The 12,749-nt window shown below is 41.1% G+C and overlaps 1 protein-coding gene across 1 annotated transcript; it reads left to right on the forward strand.

The window, feature by feature from the left end:
* Window positions 1-2,276: 2,276 nt before the first annotated feature.
* Window positions 2,277-7,874, forward strand: LOC131914861 (acrosomal protein SP-10-like). The gene is made up of 4 exons (XM_059267618.1): window positions 2,277-2,417; window positions 3,404-3,904; window positions 5,482-5,601; window positions 7,600-7,874. Exons 1-4 carry the CDS (start codon window positions 2,369-2,371, stop codon window positions 7,722-7,724), a joined length of 795 nt encoding a protein of 264 aa, XP_059123601.1. The 5' UTR covers window positions 2,277-2,368; the 3' UTR covers window positions 7,725-7,874.
* Window positions 7,875-12,749: the final 4,875 nt, after the last annotated feature.

The following is a 12,749-nucleotide window of genomic DNA, read 5'->3' on the forward strand; positions in this document are numbered from 1 at the left end:
GAGAAAGATGGGAACATGAACCTGAACGATGTTGGTGAAAAAGAGGGGAGCTACAATCTGTCATTATTACAAGGACATAAATGGCTGATCTTTTACTTTTCACCCATTTAGGGACATTAGAAACTAGAACATCAGCTTATCTGCTGTGGGATGTCTTTCTCTATGCTATACATATGTTTTATTGCCATTGGTTAATAAAGCTGTTTTGGCTTATAGCAAGGCAGGATATGGCCAGGTGGAAAATCAAAGCAGAGATACAGGAAGAAGAGGGTAGAGTCAGGGAGGAACCAGCAAGATACCCAAGAAGCAAGATGTGAAAGTACCAGTAAGCCACTGGCCGCAGGGCGATACATAAATAGAAATGGGTTAATTTAAGATGTAAGAACTAGCTAATAAGCCTGAGCCTTAAGCCAAACAGTTTGTAATTAATATTACACCTCTGAATGATTATTTTTTAAGCTGCTGAGGGACCAAGCAGGACAAAGAAAGGGCTCTAGCTACACTTACCAGTATGAAATGGGGCTGGTAAGGGAAGGAGTCAGGACCTAGAACACCTCTGGATGTCTAAGTTGAAACTTCAAAGTGAATTCTTCATCATGATGTGTCTTTCCTTATACACAGTACGCCTAGCTACTCAGAGGTTTGGTTCTAAAGCACCAGGCTGCTAGGCATAGGGAAAAACTGTCCAAGGTGGAAGCTAGGGAAAACCAATCTGAAGGACGTTGACATTGGTGCTATGAAGTCAACCTTAAGAGTGAGTCATCAGGAAAGGGAGAGGTAAGGGATGTCCTGGAGATTCTGATAACTACCAAAGAGCAGTGCTGACAATTTTAAACTAGTGGATATAGTACTAACAGCACCTTCCACGAATTTCTAGTTTCTCTTAATAAAAGTAGCCCTATTCCCCGTGAAGTAATGGAGCTATTGATATCTTCTTTCTCTAAAGGAGTCCAGTCTGAAGCTCAAAAACCCTAATTTAGACTTCCAACTCAAGCGAGGTAGGGCATGGTAAGCCTAAATGACTGTTCAGCTCAACTCTCCATAGCTCATTACTTCCATAGAGTTAGAACAAAGACAAACGATGAGATAGAACATGCTTCCTTGGTTTACCTTAGAAATGGTTTGACCCCAGAATGACCATTTTCTTCAGATGATCCAGGCATAAACTAGCCTATGTAGGAGTTCTCTGGAGATTCTCCTCTATGAAGCAGAGGACAATCCAGAGAAGCTAAGTCATTCATTCTTCACTCAGCAAATGTACTATTATGTAACAAGCATGCTGCCAGGTACTAGGACTACAATGTTGAAGGAGACAGACAGATCCCTACTTTCAGAGGGCTTAAAGTCCAGTGGGGGAAAGAAAATTATAACAGAAATAGACACACTAGGTCCAGCATTCAGTGGTACCTGGAACAAAGCGGCTCCAAAAAGTGGGACAGGGAAGGGCATGAGAGAGTGAACAGCGGATCTCTGCCACCCTGAGTTGTAATTTTACAGCAAATAGATGTCTCACCACATCCCTTCAGCTTGACTAGTTCCTGGATAAAGTCACAGGTCAAGGTACCACTCTCAATGATCCCTTGATCATTATACTTGTCTGTATAAACTCATGTTACCATTTGAGTTGGCCACGTAATGCCTTTAAAACATGCCTTTACAAGTACATATGAAAAAGACTTTTCTCAGAAGTATATGGTATTACACAACATTTAAAAAGGAGAGATGGGGCATGTAGATTTTAGAAGCTGGAAATCATTATTATCCCTAAATTGAAGTAGGAAGGGAGAAAACATGTTACTATGGCCTAGTCAAAGTTGGGGTCACAGAAGGAAAGATCCCCAAAACCTCTAAGGTGTAAAGACTCAGCCTGTGGCAACTTCTGCCCTCCAATCTTATAACTAACCTCAGTCTGAAGTCAAACCCACCGGTACTCAGCTAATCTCAGCAGAGATCAGTCTTCCAGAATACAGACCAGAGCCATGAAATGCTTACTTATACAGCCAAACAGAAACTGACCAGGTCACTACAGTTCACTGTTGACAACCCTCTAAAAGTGCTATCTTTTAAACTTTACTAAGAGACCATATGTATTCTGGTAATATTTGTTTGTTTGTTTTTAAGCTATCCCTAACACTATCCTCCACACAGAAAATACTCATTACCCTTCACTGGTGGCATCACCATGGGTTACAGGCCAGCCTGCCTGAATAGGACATAAGACTAACAACCCATTGTGAGGACACATGAGTTATTGTTTCTCAAGTTCTAGAATTCTCAAAGGTTCTGATTCAACACTGTGAGTGTCTGTTCAGTTTCTTCTCAGCTCTTGAGTGTGCCACACTAGAGATCTCTCTTTTCCTAAATCAAAATGAAGGAATTAATCTTCCTGAGTCTTTATCTACTTGTATCTGCCAGAGGTAAGTGTTCTCTTTAAACACAAACCCTGGGTGGATACCAAAGGGAGGCTTCTTTTGAGGTATTTCTGACCCCTTCAAGAAAGACCAGTCTTAGTTCCCCAGACCAACCTGCCTTGGAATCAGGAGTTAACTGAGTAAGAGCAATTCTGAGCACTCCTATACCAACTGATCTCTCTTGGTTACAGATGTACAGGTAAAAGAGCTCACTGGCCTAATGTGCTTCTACTTCTTCAACATTTGTGACTGGTGAGGTAACACTTTACCAATACAACTCAAATCCCATCTGGTAATTTTTGTAGATTAATTTTATGATATCATCTTCTAAAGTTGGCCCTACCCAAAGATTGAAGTTTTCTACTGTTGAGTGAAACACTGAGTCCTATCACCAGCACTACAAACGGACCTAACCTCAATTTAGGATGAAGTCACTCAGCATTGAAAGCTACTGGTGTCAGCCAGTAGTGGCACCTGTAACTTCAGCACTTGAGAAGCAGAATCCAGAGAATCTCTGCAGTTTGAAGACAGCCAGGATCTCACCCAGACACTGTTGTGGGGGAAAAGGACTATTTGCCTTCTCTCTCCCTCCCTATTTCTAGTCTTCGCGCCTTTTACCCCCAGAGGAACTGGAGGAAGGGTTGGTGGCTGACTTCTGATGACATGAGGGAGGGTTCTTTGATTTCTGATTCTGGTTTGTTAGGTTGGGACATTCATTTCCCTTCACATGCTTTTCGTGCTTAGGTGAGCGGATCCCACATGAACTTCCTGTGTCTTTAAGTCTCAGAAGTGATCTCCAAACTTTTCTTTAAACACTTTTGTCTTTCCTGGTCTGCTGGAGTAGTTAGATGACTTCCCCTGACATCTAAACTATCTTTGTGTCTCACCTAGACCTGCCGGGAAACCTAGCCGTCCCACTTGTCTGGCTCCACAGGAAGTCAGTCTTGATCCTGTTCTTTCATCTTCACCATTCTATTTCTTCTTCATCCTAGGAGCACCACCAGGTCAGCCTGATGAGCTTCTGAACTCTGTAGACCACCAAGCTTCTGTTCAGCAACTTTCGAGTGAGTACTTCTCACTCGCAAACCCTTCGGATGTCGAGGCTTTGTATGAAACTCCTTCAGGTGAGAAAGGTCTGACTGATCATAGTTCAAGTGAACATGAATCAAGTGAGCATGCTGCAAGCGAACACGTTTCAGGTGAGCATACTTCAGAAGAACACGCTTCAGAACACAGCACAGGTGAGCATATCACAGGAGAGCACATTACAGGAGAGCACACTTCGGGTGAGCACACTTCAGTAGACCACACTTCAAGCGATCACACTTCAGGCGAATCTGCAGATCAGTCAAGTGAACAGACTTCAGAAGTGGCTTCAGCTGAACAAGTTTCAGGTGAAAAGGCTGAGGAGTCGGGCGAACAGACTTCTGAGGTAACTTCAAGTGACAAAAATGAACAACTTATAAGTACGCCATTTCCAAGCACATCTGCAGGTAAGCCACAATGGAAGGGTATTAGTGTTTGACTAGAGGTTCAGGCCAACCTGGGCTACAGAGTTCAACGAAAGCCTAGGCAACCGAGCAATACTCTGTCGGACAGAGGAAGGGGAGGAAAGAGGAAGAGAGATGAGAGGTGGAACACATTAGGAACTCAATTTTAGAGAAGCAATGTAAAAGAATCATTAATATGTCACAAATGGCTCTGCCGAAGAGTCTGCTTCTTCACAGTATCAGGAAGCATTTTCCAGGTTCCATGTGGCCCTAAATTTAACACAATTTAGAGAACCCTCTTTTAAGAAAAATATCACCAATATAAAATGCTACTAGACTCTCCAACTCCACTGTTCCTAAGAACTTATGAAGGAAGGATCAGCAAGATGGCCAGTGGTGGCATCTATGATCAAGCTTGACAACCTGAATTCAAGAGCCAAGGCCCACATTGTAGAAGAAGGGAACTGACTCCCAATTGTCCTCTGACCTCCATACATGCCCCATTCACAGTAGAAAAATAAGAAAAATCTAAAGTTTGATGTCTCAAATTACTATCAGACACAAGTATTTCATTTCACCCAATCAACGTTAATTATTCTAAATTTTTAGATGAGTAACATAAGGTGAAACTATTATCCCGATGTCAGTCACATTCCTAGAAAGTAGTAAATTAAACTTAGGTCTGCTTAAAGCTCCTGCTTTGTCTTCGCTCTGCTTCTTTATGTTTTTTGCTAGGGGCTTAGCATAGAGACAGCATAAGGATACAGAAGCGATAAGGATCAGAATGTTGTCACTGATCTTCAAGCTAATCTGAAAACAGAAACTGTGCCTGATGTGGTTCTTGTCTTATTTCAGTACTTGGGTAGCTGAGGCAGGAAGATTGGTTTGACTTTGAGGTCAGACTGGGCTAAATAATCAAACCCTGTCTGTCTCTCTCTCCCTCTCTCTCTCTCTCTCACACACACACACACAAAAGGAAGGAAGCAAAGAGGGAGGGGAAAGGGAAGGAGGAAGGGAGAGGAAAAATGCACTCTTTACAGGGCCGGCAACATTCCAGCATTCTAGTATTGCTGACTTATTAGTTAAATTGGCCCCAAGTGTGTTTGTCTTGGGGTGTGAGAGAGTATGACAGAGGCTCAGTTAACAGTTTTCTCTTGTGAAGTAAAACATCATAGAAGGGCATTTACTCATAAATTCAAGAAGCCAATGAGATACAGACTAGAATAAAAGTCACTCATAAATTTAGTATTCATCAATAAGAGAGGTTACAAAGAAGTAAAAGTACTTCTGATTCAGAAGAGAACACGGTAGTCCACACTTGTAATCCCATCACTAGGCAATTAAGCAAGACCTTGTCTCCAATAACCAAAAGGAGAGGAAGGAGTTAAGAGGGGGAGGAGAGGGACTGGGGTTGTAGCTCAAAGGCAGAGCATTTGCCTAAGGCCTTGGAGGTTCGATCCCCAGTACTGCCTAAAGAACTAAGAAATGTCTTAACTTTTTGCATCCCTCACTCTTCGTATGTGTGACTCAACTAAGTCGTCTGTCCGGAAATTTCATCAGGCTTTTCTTTCAAATTTCAGGCATAGCAATAAATTGCCACGCATGTGCTTATATGAATGATGATGGAAAATGTCTTCGTGGTGAAGGAGTATGCACCACTCAAAATTCCCAGCAGTGCATGTTAAAGAAGATCTTTGAAGGTAGGAGGAACTACCTGGGATAAACTTGCCAGAGAGCACATTCGACCATCTTTCAAATAAAAATGGTAGCACACTGGGGGAAGACGGGAGGGATCAATGAACTTGAGGAGTCAGAAGAAGTTCATTCCTTCAAAGACTGAGCAGAATTCTAGGTACTAACAGGCCTAAGGCTCTTAAGGGAGGAAAAAGAAAAAAGAAAAGAAACTGAAGAGGCTTTCTTCAGAATAAAGAAACCTTTAAGTTGTTCATTGAGCTACTTATATAATGACTCTACTCAGAACTGTCTAGTTTGTTCATGACTGTATCTTCCTAGGACACAGCACAATGTATAACAAATGGTAGGCATTTAGTAGACACTGAATAAACTATCCAACAACTGTCTACAGACCTATGTGCAGAGGGTAACAAAACTGAGTGCATATCTCACACCTCTCAACCCTTACAACACTTAGTATCCATCTCCAAAACAAGGGATTTTGGCTATTTCCATTCCATGAACCATACTGCCTGGCTCTGGTTTGTCCAACTCCTTGATAGAAATATCCTCCCTCTATTTCTATAATCATACATTTAACCATTACTGAATAAACATCAACCACTCATACCACGAGCCTTTCAGAAAAACGCATCAAATACAACATGTACAAAAAGACTGTGGTCTAACATAATATTAGAGAAAAGTGGCGAGGTGATACGTGTCTTTTCTCCATATTTGGGAGGCTAACGTAGGACTATTAAGCTCAGCACACCAGCCTGGGCAACAGCAAAACCATGTCTAAGGAAAAGAAAGAGGGCAAGGCTCACAGAGTGCTGGAAGGGAAAGAGAAGCAGGCGAAAGGAGAGAGTCTTCAGAAAGAACACGGAAAATCCAGTAGTACCCAGTCTGGGCTACACATTAGAATCACCCAAGCAGCTTTTTAAAATCCTAATGCTCCAAACCTGCAAGATGGCTCAGTGAGTAAAGGTGCTTGCCCACCAAGCCTAATGACCTGAGTTGTACCACAGCAACCGACATGGCAGGAGAGGACCAACTCTTACAAGTTGTCCTCTGACCTTCCTACACACATGACCACACACATATGCACACAAAATAATGTTAAAAATACTAAATAAAATAAAAATTCTCATGTTCATCTTGTAGCAATGAAATACCAGAAATGAAGAGAACTACTGATTCAGTCATTCTGCAGAGACATGCCAAAAACAAACACCAAAGCCAAATCAGGAATTTAAGATATAGACAGGAAACACAGCAAAGTTCTTTTGGGTTTGGCAAGTAGAGTAGAAGAAAATACATTAAGAAATGTTGATTGGTCAAAGCAAAATCATCCAAGACTCTCAAAGGCAGAGTAAGGTTAATCAGGAAAGCAAATAGGTACAGGGAGGATGGTAGAGTTCCATTTGAGACAGGTAAATTTTAGTTGTATTATCTGCATGGAGATGATCATGTAATTGGAAAGGGGATTTGACTTGGGTCAGTAGAGATAACTGGACTCAGAGAAATAGAAGACAGAAAATTAGGGGAAACCTTAACAGAAGAGTGTCAAGAAAGGGGTAAACAGTATCAAGTTCATGCAGAAATGGTAGGAGGGGAGGCATGGAAAATGGCTATGGAATTGATTAATAGAATTGTTCTAGTGCATCTTTGAGAGAAAAGTTTAAATTCCTAGTACCTGGGGTTCAGATGTGAATGAGAAGGAAGTTAAAGTGACTAGCCAGCTAGCTAGAGGTTTGTAGGAAAGGCTAATCGCGGAAGAGTAGCATAGTCAAGAGAAAATAATGAGCTTGGTGAAACTTGACCATGAGAGGGAGAGAATGAAGAAATAAAAAAGAGGAATGAGCAGCTGGGAAAGAGAGCAGACAAAAGGAAGGGGACAGGAAAATATAGACACAGAAGTCCTGGTCATCCCTGCATGGGAACACTGGGAACCATGGATAAAGGATAAGGTTGAGAGAAACAGCTTTCTGTTAATGCCAGTCCGATTCTTCCCCTTCCAGGTGGAAAACTCCAGTTCATGGTTCAAGGGTGTGAGAACATGTGTCCATCTATGAACCTCTTCTCTCATGGAACAAGAATGCAAATTATGTGCTGTCGGAACGAACCTCTCTGCAACAAGACCTAGAAGCCTATGCCCCCACTTCTTGCTCTGACTCAGGCAGCTTCACCACTCTACATGGTTCAATTTATAGTCATGTTCAACTAATCACATCTGTCTCCACCTGATCAGACAAGAAGCTGGACCCTTATCTTTATTAAAAAACCCCATTGCCTATGTCCTCTGCCTTCCTTGCTCCTCTCCTTCCCCAGATTTTCTTTTTTGCAATGAATTCCTATTGTTAAAGAACACAGGCTACAGTCAGATTGTTTTTCATCAGTCTAGTTGCAGACTTGTTTCTTTCCATGACCAAATTAAGTGAATGTTTTGCACAATCATTTATGAAAGCTGAAGAGGTCTCCTGGGTTAGATACAACAGGGAACATAAAGTACATATTAATCTTTCATGGATCATAAGCAATAATGCAGGTCTGTCCCTCAACACCCTTCTACTTGTAGTACACACAACTCAGTGCTTTTGTTTTTGAGCTTTTCAGTCAGTCTTCAATGTTTTACTATTAACACAATGGAAACAAAATACTCCTTTTGATTTAAGCAATCCGTAATACTTAAATCATGTTCAGAGGATCATCTACTCAGTCACAGAGGAAGGAGCAGGTGGAATACTGAACAGTCCTTCACCTCAAGGTGTTTTCACATGTATGGTTGCTCCTTATTCTCAGGAAAAAAACAGAGGGTAGAGTGAGGAAAGACAGCATCGTCCTTACTCTACAAACAAGGAAATGTGACACACACGATTGTTTATTTAGACTCCACATCATTACAAACTGACGAAGGTTACAGAACGAGGGGACCCACAGCTGGATTCCAAAACCAAATACACATGACTTTAAAGTTGCGTCTTCACATTAAATATCATCCAGCCAGTCCTCTCTTCCCACACACACATTCCTCTCCTTTTATCCATCACTTCTACATGACTGAAGGCTCAAGATCAGCTGCTGGTCTTGATGTACATTGCAAAGCATCAGACTTTAATTTCAACAAAATAATTTATCACTTTTTAAATACTAAAGCTTTTTGTGTCATGACTAACTTTATTTATTTTATTTATTTAGATATCTTACTATCTTACTCTGTAGTCCAGGCTAGCTTATCATTTACTGTATAGCTCCAGGCTGGTCTCAAATTTGTAGCAATTCTCCTGGCTCAGCCTTCCATGTTCTGGGATCATAAATATAAGCTACCATGCATAAGAACTCCTGTACATCATAAAACAGTGTCAGTTATAGAACATGTAAATACACACATATACACACCAACACACGGACACACTCACTCATACAGACGGCCCTTCTCAAAAACCATCTGAATAACAGGTTCCACTGACAACAAATTCAGGCTGAAAGAAATTTTGAACATATAATCTTATCTTTAGATCAAATGGAATTTAAAAATTAGGGCCTGAAACTAAAATCTAGAATTCTCAATTTGCCATATGGTTTACAAGGAGGAACAAAAAGAAAAGCAAACCCTGTTAACAGGGTTGATACAACTGGCTCCTCTGAGGGGAGGGGATAAAGATCTACTAGCTATAGGCACCGGGAAAATAAAAATTCAAGTGTGTTATTAAAAGCTAAGAGTAAGAGTTCTGGCTTTCACCTATGGGGACCTAACCTATCACAATTACACATTACATACTCAATCAAAAACAAAAAGTAAAAAAAGCTTCCAAAATTCTCCTGAAATAGAGAAGTCACTACAAACAAAAGCAGCCCTGAGTGAGATGTGTGGGCTTCTGCACGGTTAACTTTCAACCCACACCTTACAGGATGACAAAAGCCCGCAGTCAGTGGTCAGAGGCTTCAGGGAATACTGACTAGGGCTGGCCAAGCAGCTGTAATTGGGAGAATGCCTGGCGAAAAGAGCCACAGGAGAGAAACACAATTGAGGATCTACTCTGACCAAATTCTTGGCTGATCTCAATTCCAAGAAGCCCAGTAATAGTAGTATCTGAAAGCTGAAAGAGCAGAAGTGTGCTGTGCAATGCAAGCCTCCATGCTAATGTTCCACTAAAGCAAAGACCAGCACTCTTCACGGTGTCCAGAATCTCTACAATTCAGCATCTACTACTACATAATAACTTATTAAGCATAGGAAAAGCAAGGAACTATATAACCAGTAGCCAAGGGAGAAAGAGGCAGTGAATCAAGACAAGTTCATGAGCAAGAAGAAGAAGGAGGAGGAGGAGGAGGAGGAGGAGGAGGAGGAGGAGGAGGAGGAGGAGGAGGAGGAAGAAGAAGAAGAAGAAGAAGAAGAAGAAGAAGAAGAAGAAGAAGAAAAGGAAGAAGAAGAAAAGACAAACAAAATAAACAGCTGAGTACACTAACTGGAAAAAACATCACTAGATGATTGTAACAGGGTATTGGGGCCCAGATAAGACATCACTCAATGTGAAAATAAAGCAGTATGCAATTGGAAGAAAGGAACAAATCTTCAACAAGTAATAAATTGTTACCGAACACTTTAGCATTTAAATAACATAATTTACCCATACTGGATGAAGAATAAACTTACAGATCCACAGCAAGATAAACAGAAAACTGAAGGCACACAATACTCAAAATACTTAAAGAGGAAGAGAATAAAATACCAATGTTGGCATTACTGGCTTCTGCTCCACCCTCTAAGCAGCAAGCCATACTTAGGAGCAATCGCCCAGTTGTCAAAACCTGTTCTCCAACTGTGGGAACAGACCTTATTTGCAACCTTCTAGCCCTTTGGGAGATGACTGATAGACAAGTCTATTTCTCCTAATTTAAGCATTTACTCAGGAAAAAACAAAACTGCTGGGATCTCAAGCTGGGAAAAACTAGGGGAAACAATGAATAAAGCTCCAGAGGGACTAAAGACAGGCACCGATCTGGACATGAGGTTATGGCCAGATGAATACAACAGAATATGTAAACTCCAGCTTGGCATGATAGAAACACTTCTAACCCCAATACCTGAGAGATGAAGGCAAGCCGATGAGGAGTTCTAGGCCAGTCTAGGCTACAGGAGAAATCATCTTCTGAGACTGGTAAAGCATCTGCCCCTCAAGCAGAAGGACCTGAATTCAATACTCAGCATCCATGAAAAATGCCAGCCCTGTGTATGCCTGTAGCCCCCATAACATACACAAATGGACATACACATATGAACACATTAAAAAAATAAATAACAGGTAAGCAAAGCAAGCGCTACATCCAGAGGAATTGAGAAAAGGCACACAAAGGCAAGATGAATAAGGAGAGACCCAGCCCTTCACAGCGGCTTGAGCTGAAGTCTCAAAACATGCCTTGCAATTATGACATGGTCTGTTTTGGACAAAGCAACTTTAAGTGTTTGTTTTTCAAGCAAAAAGCAAATTTTAAAGATTTATTTTTATTATTTTGTAATTATGTATGTATGGATGAATATGTGCACTTGAATACGAGTGCCCACAGAGTCCAGAAGAGTGTGTTGGATCCCCTGGAGCACGCTATAGGTAGGTGGCTGTGAGCTGCCCTGTGTGAGTGCTGGGAACTGGATTTGCATGCTCGGCAAGGGCAGCAAACTCTGAACCACTAAGGCCTCAAGTGCCAAACTTTCAACAAAGCTTTTGTAAGACATGCAAATAAAGAAGAACACTGAAAGTACTGAAACAATCTCTAAAGAAACAGAGAGATTCAGCCAGGCGGTGGTAGCGCACACCTTTAATCCCAGCACTTGCGAGGTAGAGGCAGGCAGATCCCTGAGTTCGAGGCCAGCCTGGTCTATAGAGCGAGTTACTGGACAGGCAGGGCTACACAGAAAAACCCCATCTCAAAAAAAAAAAAAAAAAAATTAAAAAAAACAGATTTTAAATCAAGGGTCTCAAGTGTGTTCAAAGAACAACAGGTTTCAGTCAAAGAACTGCGAGTAATCAGAAAACAATATGTAAAGAGACAATATCAGTGCTAGAAGAGTTCAACAGCAGATTTAAATTAATCAGCAACTTCTTTCTTAAGATCTGGGGATTAAATCTAAGGCTTCAATCACTCACATTAGGCAGGTGTTCTACCCTGACCCATATTCCTATCCCATCATCAGCGACTCTGAAGATGAGTCACTTAAAATTGAATTTAAGGAATGGGGGAGGGCTGAAGTAAATAGTTTAATTGACTTAAAAGACACTGTCAAGCAATTCATACTGTGAGATCCCACAGGCAACAAAGGATGCACAGAGAGCATGTGAATGAAATTTTTCCAAATCAGAAGACAGACATGGACCTACAAACACAGGGAACTCAATGAACTCTAGGGATGATAACCCAGGAGAACCACACTGAGACACACATACTGTCAAAACACTCCCAAAAAATAAAGACAAAAAAGGAATCTTGGAAGCATCAAAGCAACTCACTGAACAGAAAGGATCCTAAATATGATTCTCCACTAGCCAGATACAGTGGTATACACTGGAAGCTGAGACGGAAGAGTTGCAAGTTTAATGTGGGCCTGAATTACCAGTGAGGCCCAAGTCAACGTGGGCCACACAGTGCCACCCTGTCTCAAAAACGACTTTTTTAAAAAAAGATTATTAACTTCCCAGCAGAAACCTTGTAAGCCAAAAGGCAATGAGGTAATATACACATTACTGAAAGGAAAAAAAATGACTGAAGACTATCAACTAAAAACTCAGGGTCTGATAAAACAAAATTGTCCCTTGGAAATGAAGGCAAATTAGCATTCAACAGGATGGGCTAAAGAAGCTGATTATAACCATCCCTGCTATGTAAGAAATGCTAAAGATGGTCCTTCAACTTGAAATGAAAGAATGCTAGATAACAGTAAAAAATTATGATACAAAGACCTCTGAAAAGATAACTGTAAGAATCCTAGGGATTAAGGATACAGTTCATTGATAAAGTGATTACCCAGCTTGATTGTGGCCCTATGTTGGATCCCCAGCAACAGCAACAATAACAAAAATGTAACAACAATTATTTAAAAGCCAAATATGCTGAAGATGTTGATCAGCTGTCCCTCCAAGTAAAAGCAGGCATAGTACCATACATCTGTAATCTC

This window comes from Peromyscus eremicus, chromosome 7 (assembly GCF_949786415.1).
Source record: "Peromyscus eremicus chromosome 7, PerEre_H2_v1, whole genome shotgun sequence".
NCBI lineage: Eukaryota > Metazoa > Chordata > Mammalia > Rodentia > Cricetidae > Peromyscus > Peromyscus eremicus.

Coding starts and splice junctions, on each gene's coding strand:
- LOC131914861 (XM_059267618.1), top strand. CDS start 2,369: ATGAAGGAATTAATCTTCCTGAGTCTTTATCTACTTGTATCTGCCAGA. Junction 2,418..3,403: donor TCTACTTGTATCTGCCAGAG/GTAAGTGTTCTC, acceptor TCTTCATCCTAG/GAGCACCACCAGGTCAGCCT. Junction 3,905..5,481: donor ATTTCCAAGCACATCTGCAG/GTAAGCCACAAT, acceptor TTCAAATTTCAG/GCATAGCAATAAATTGCCAC.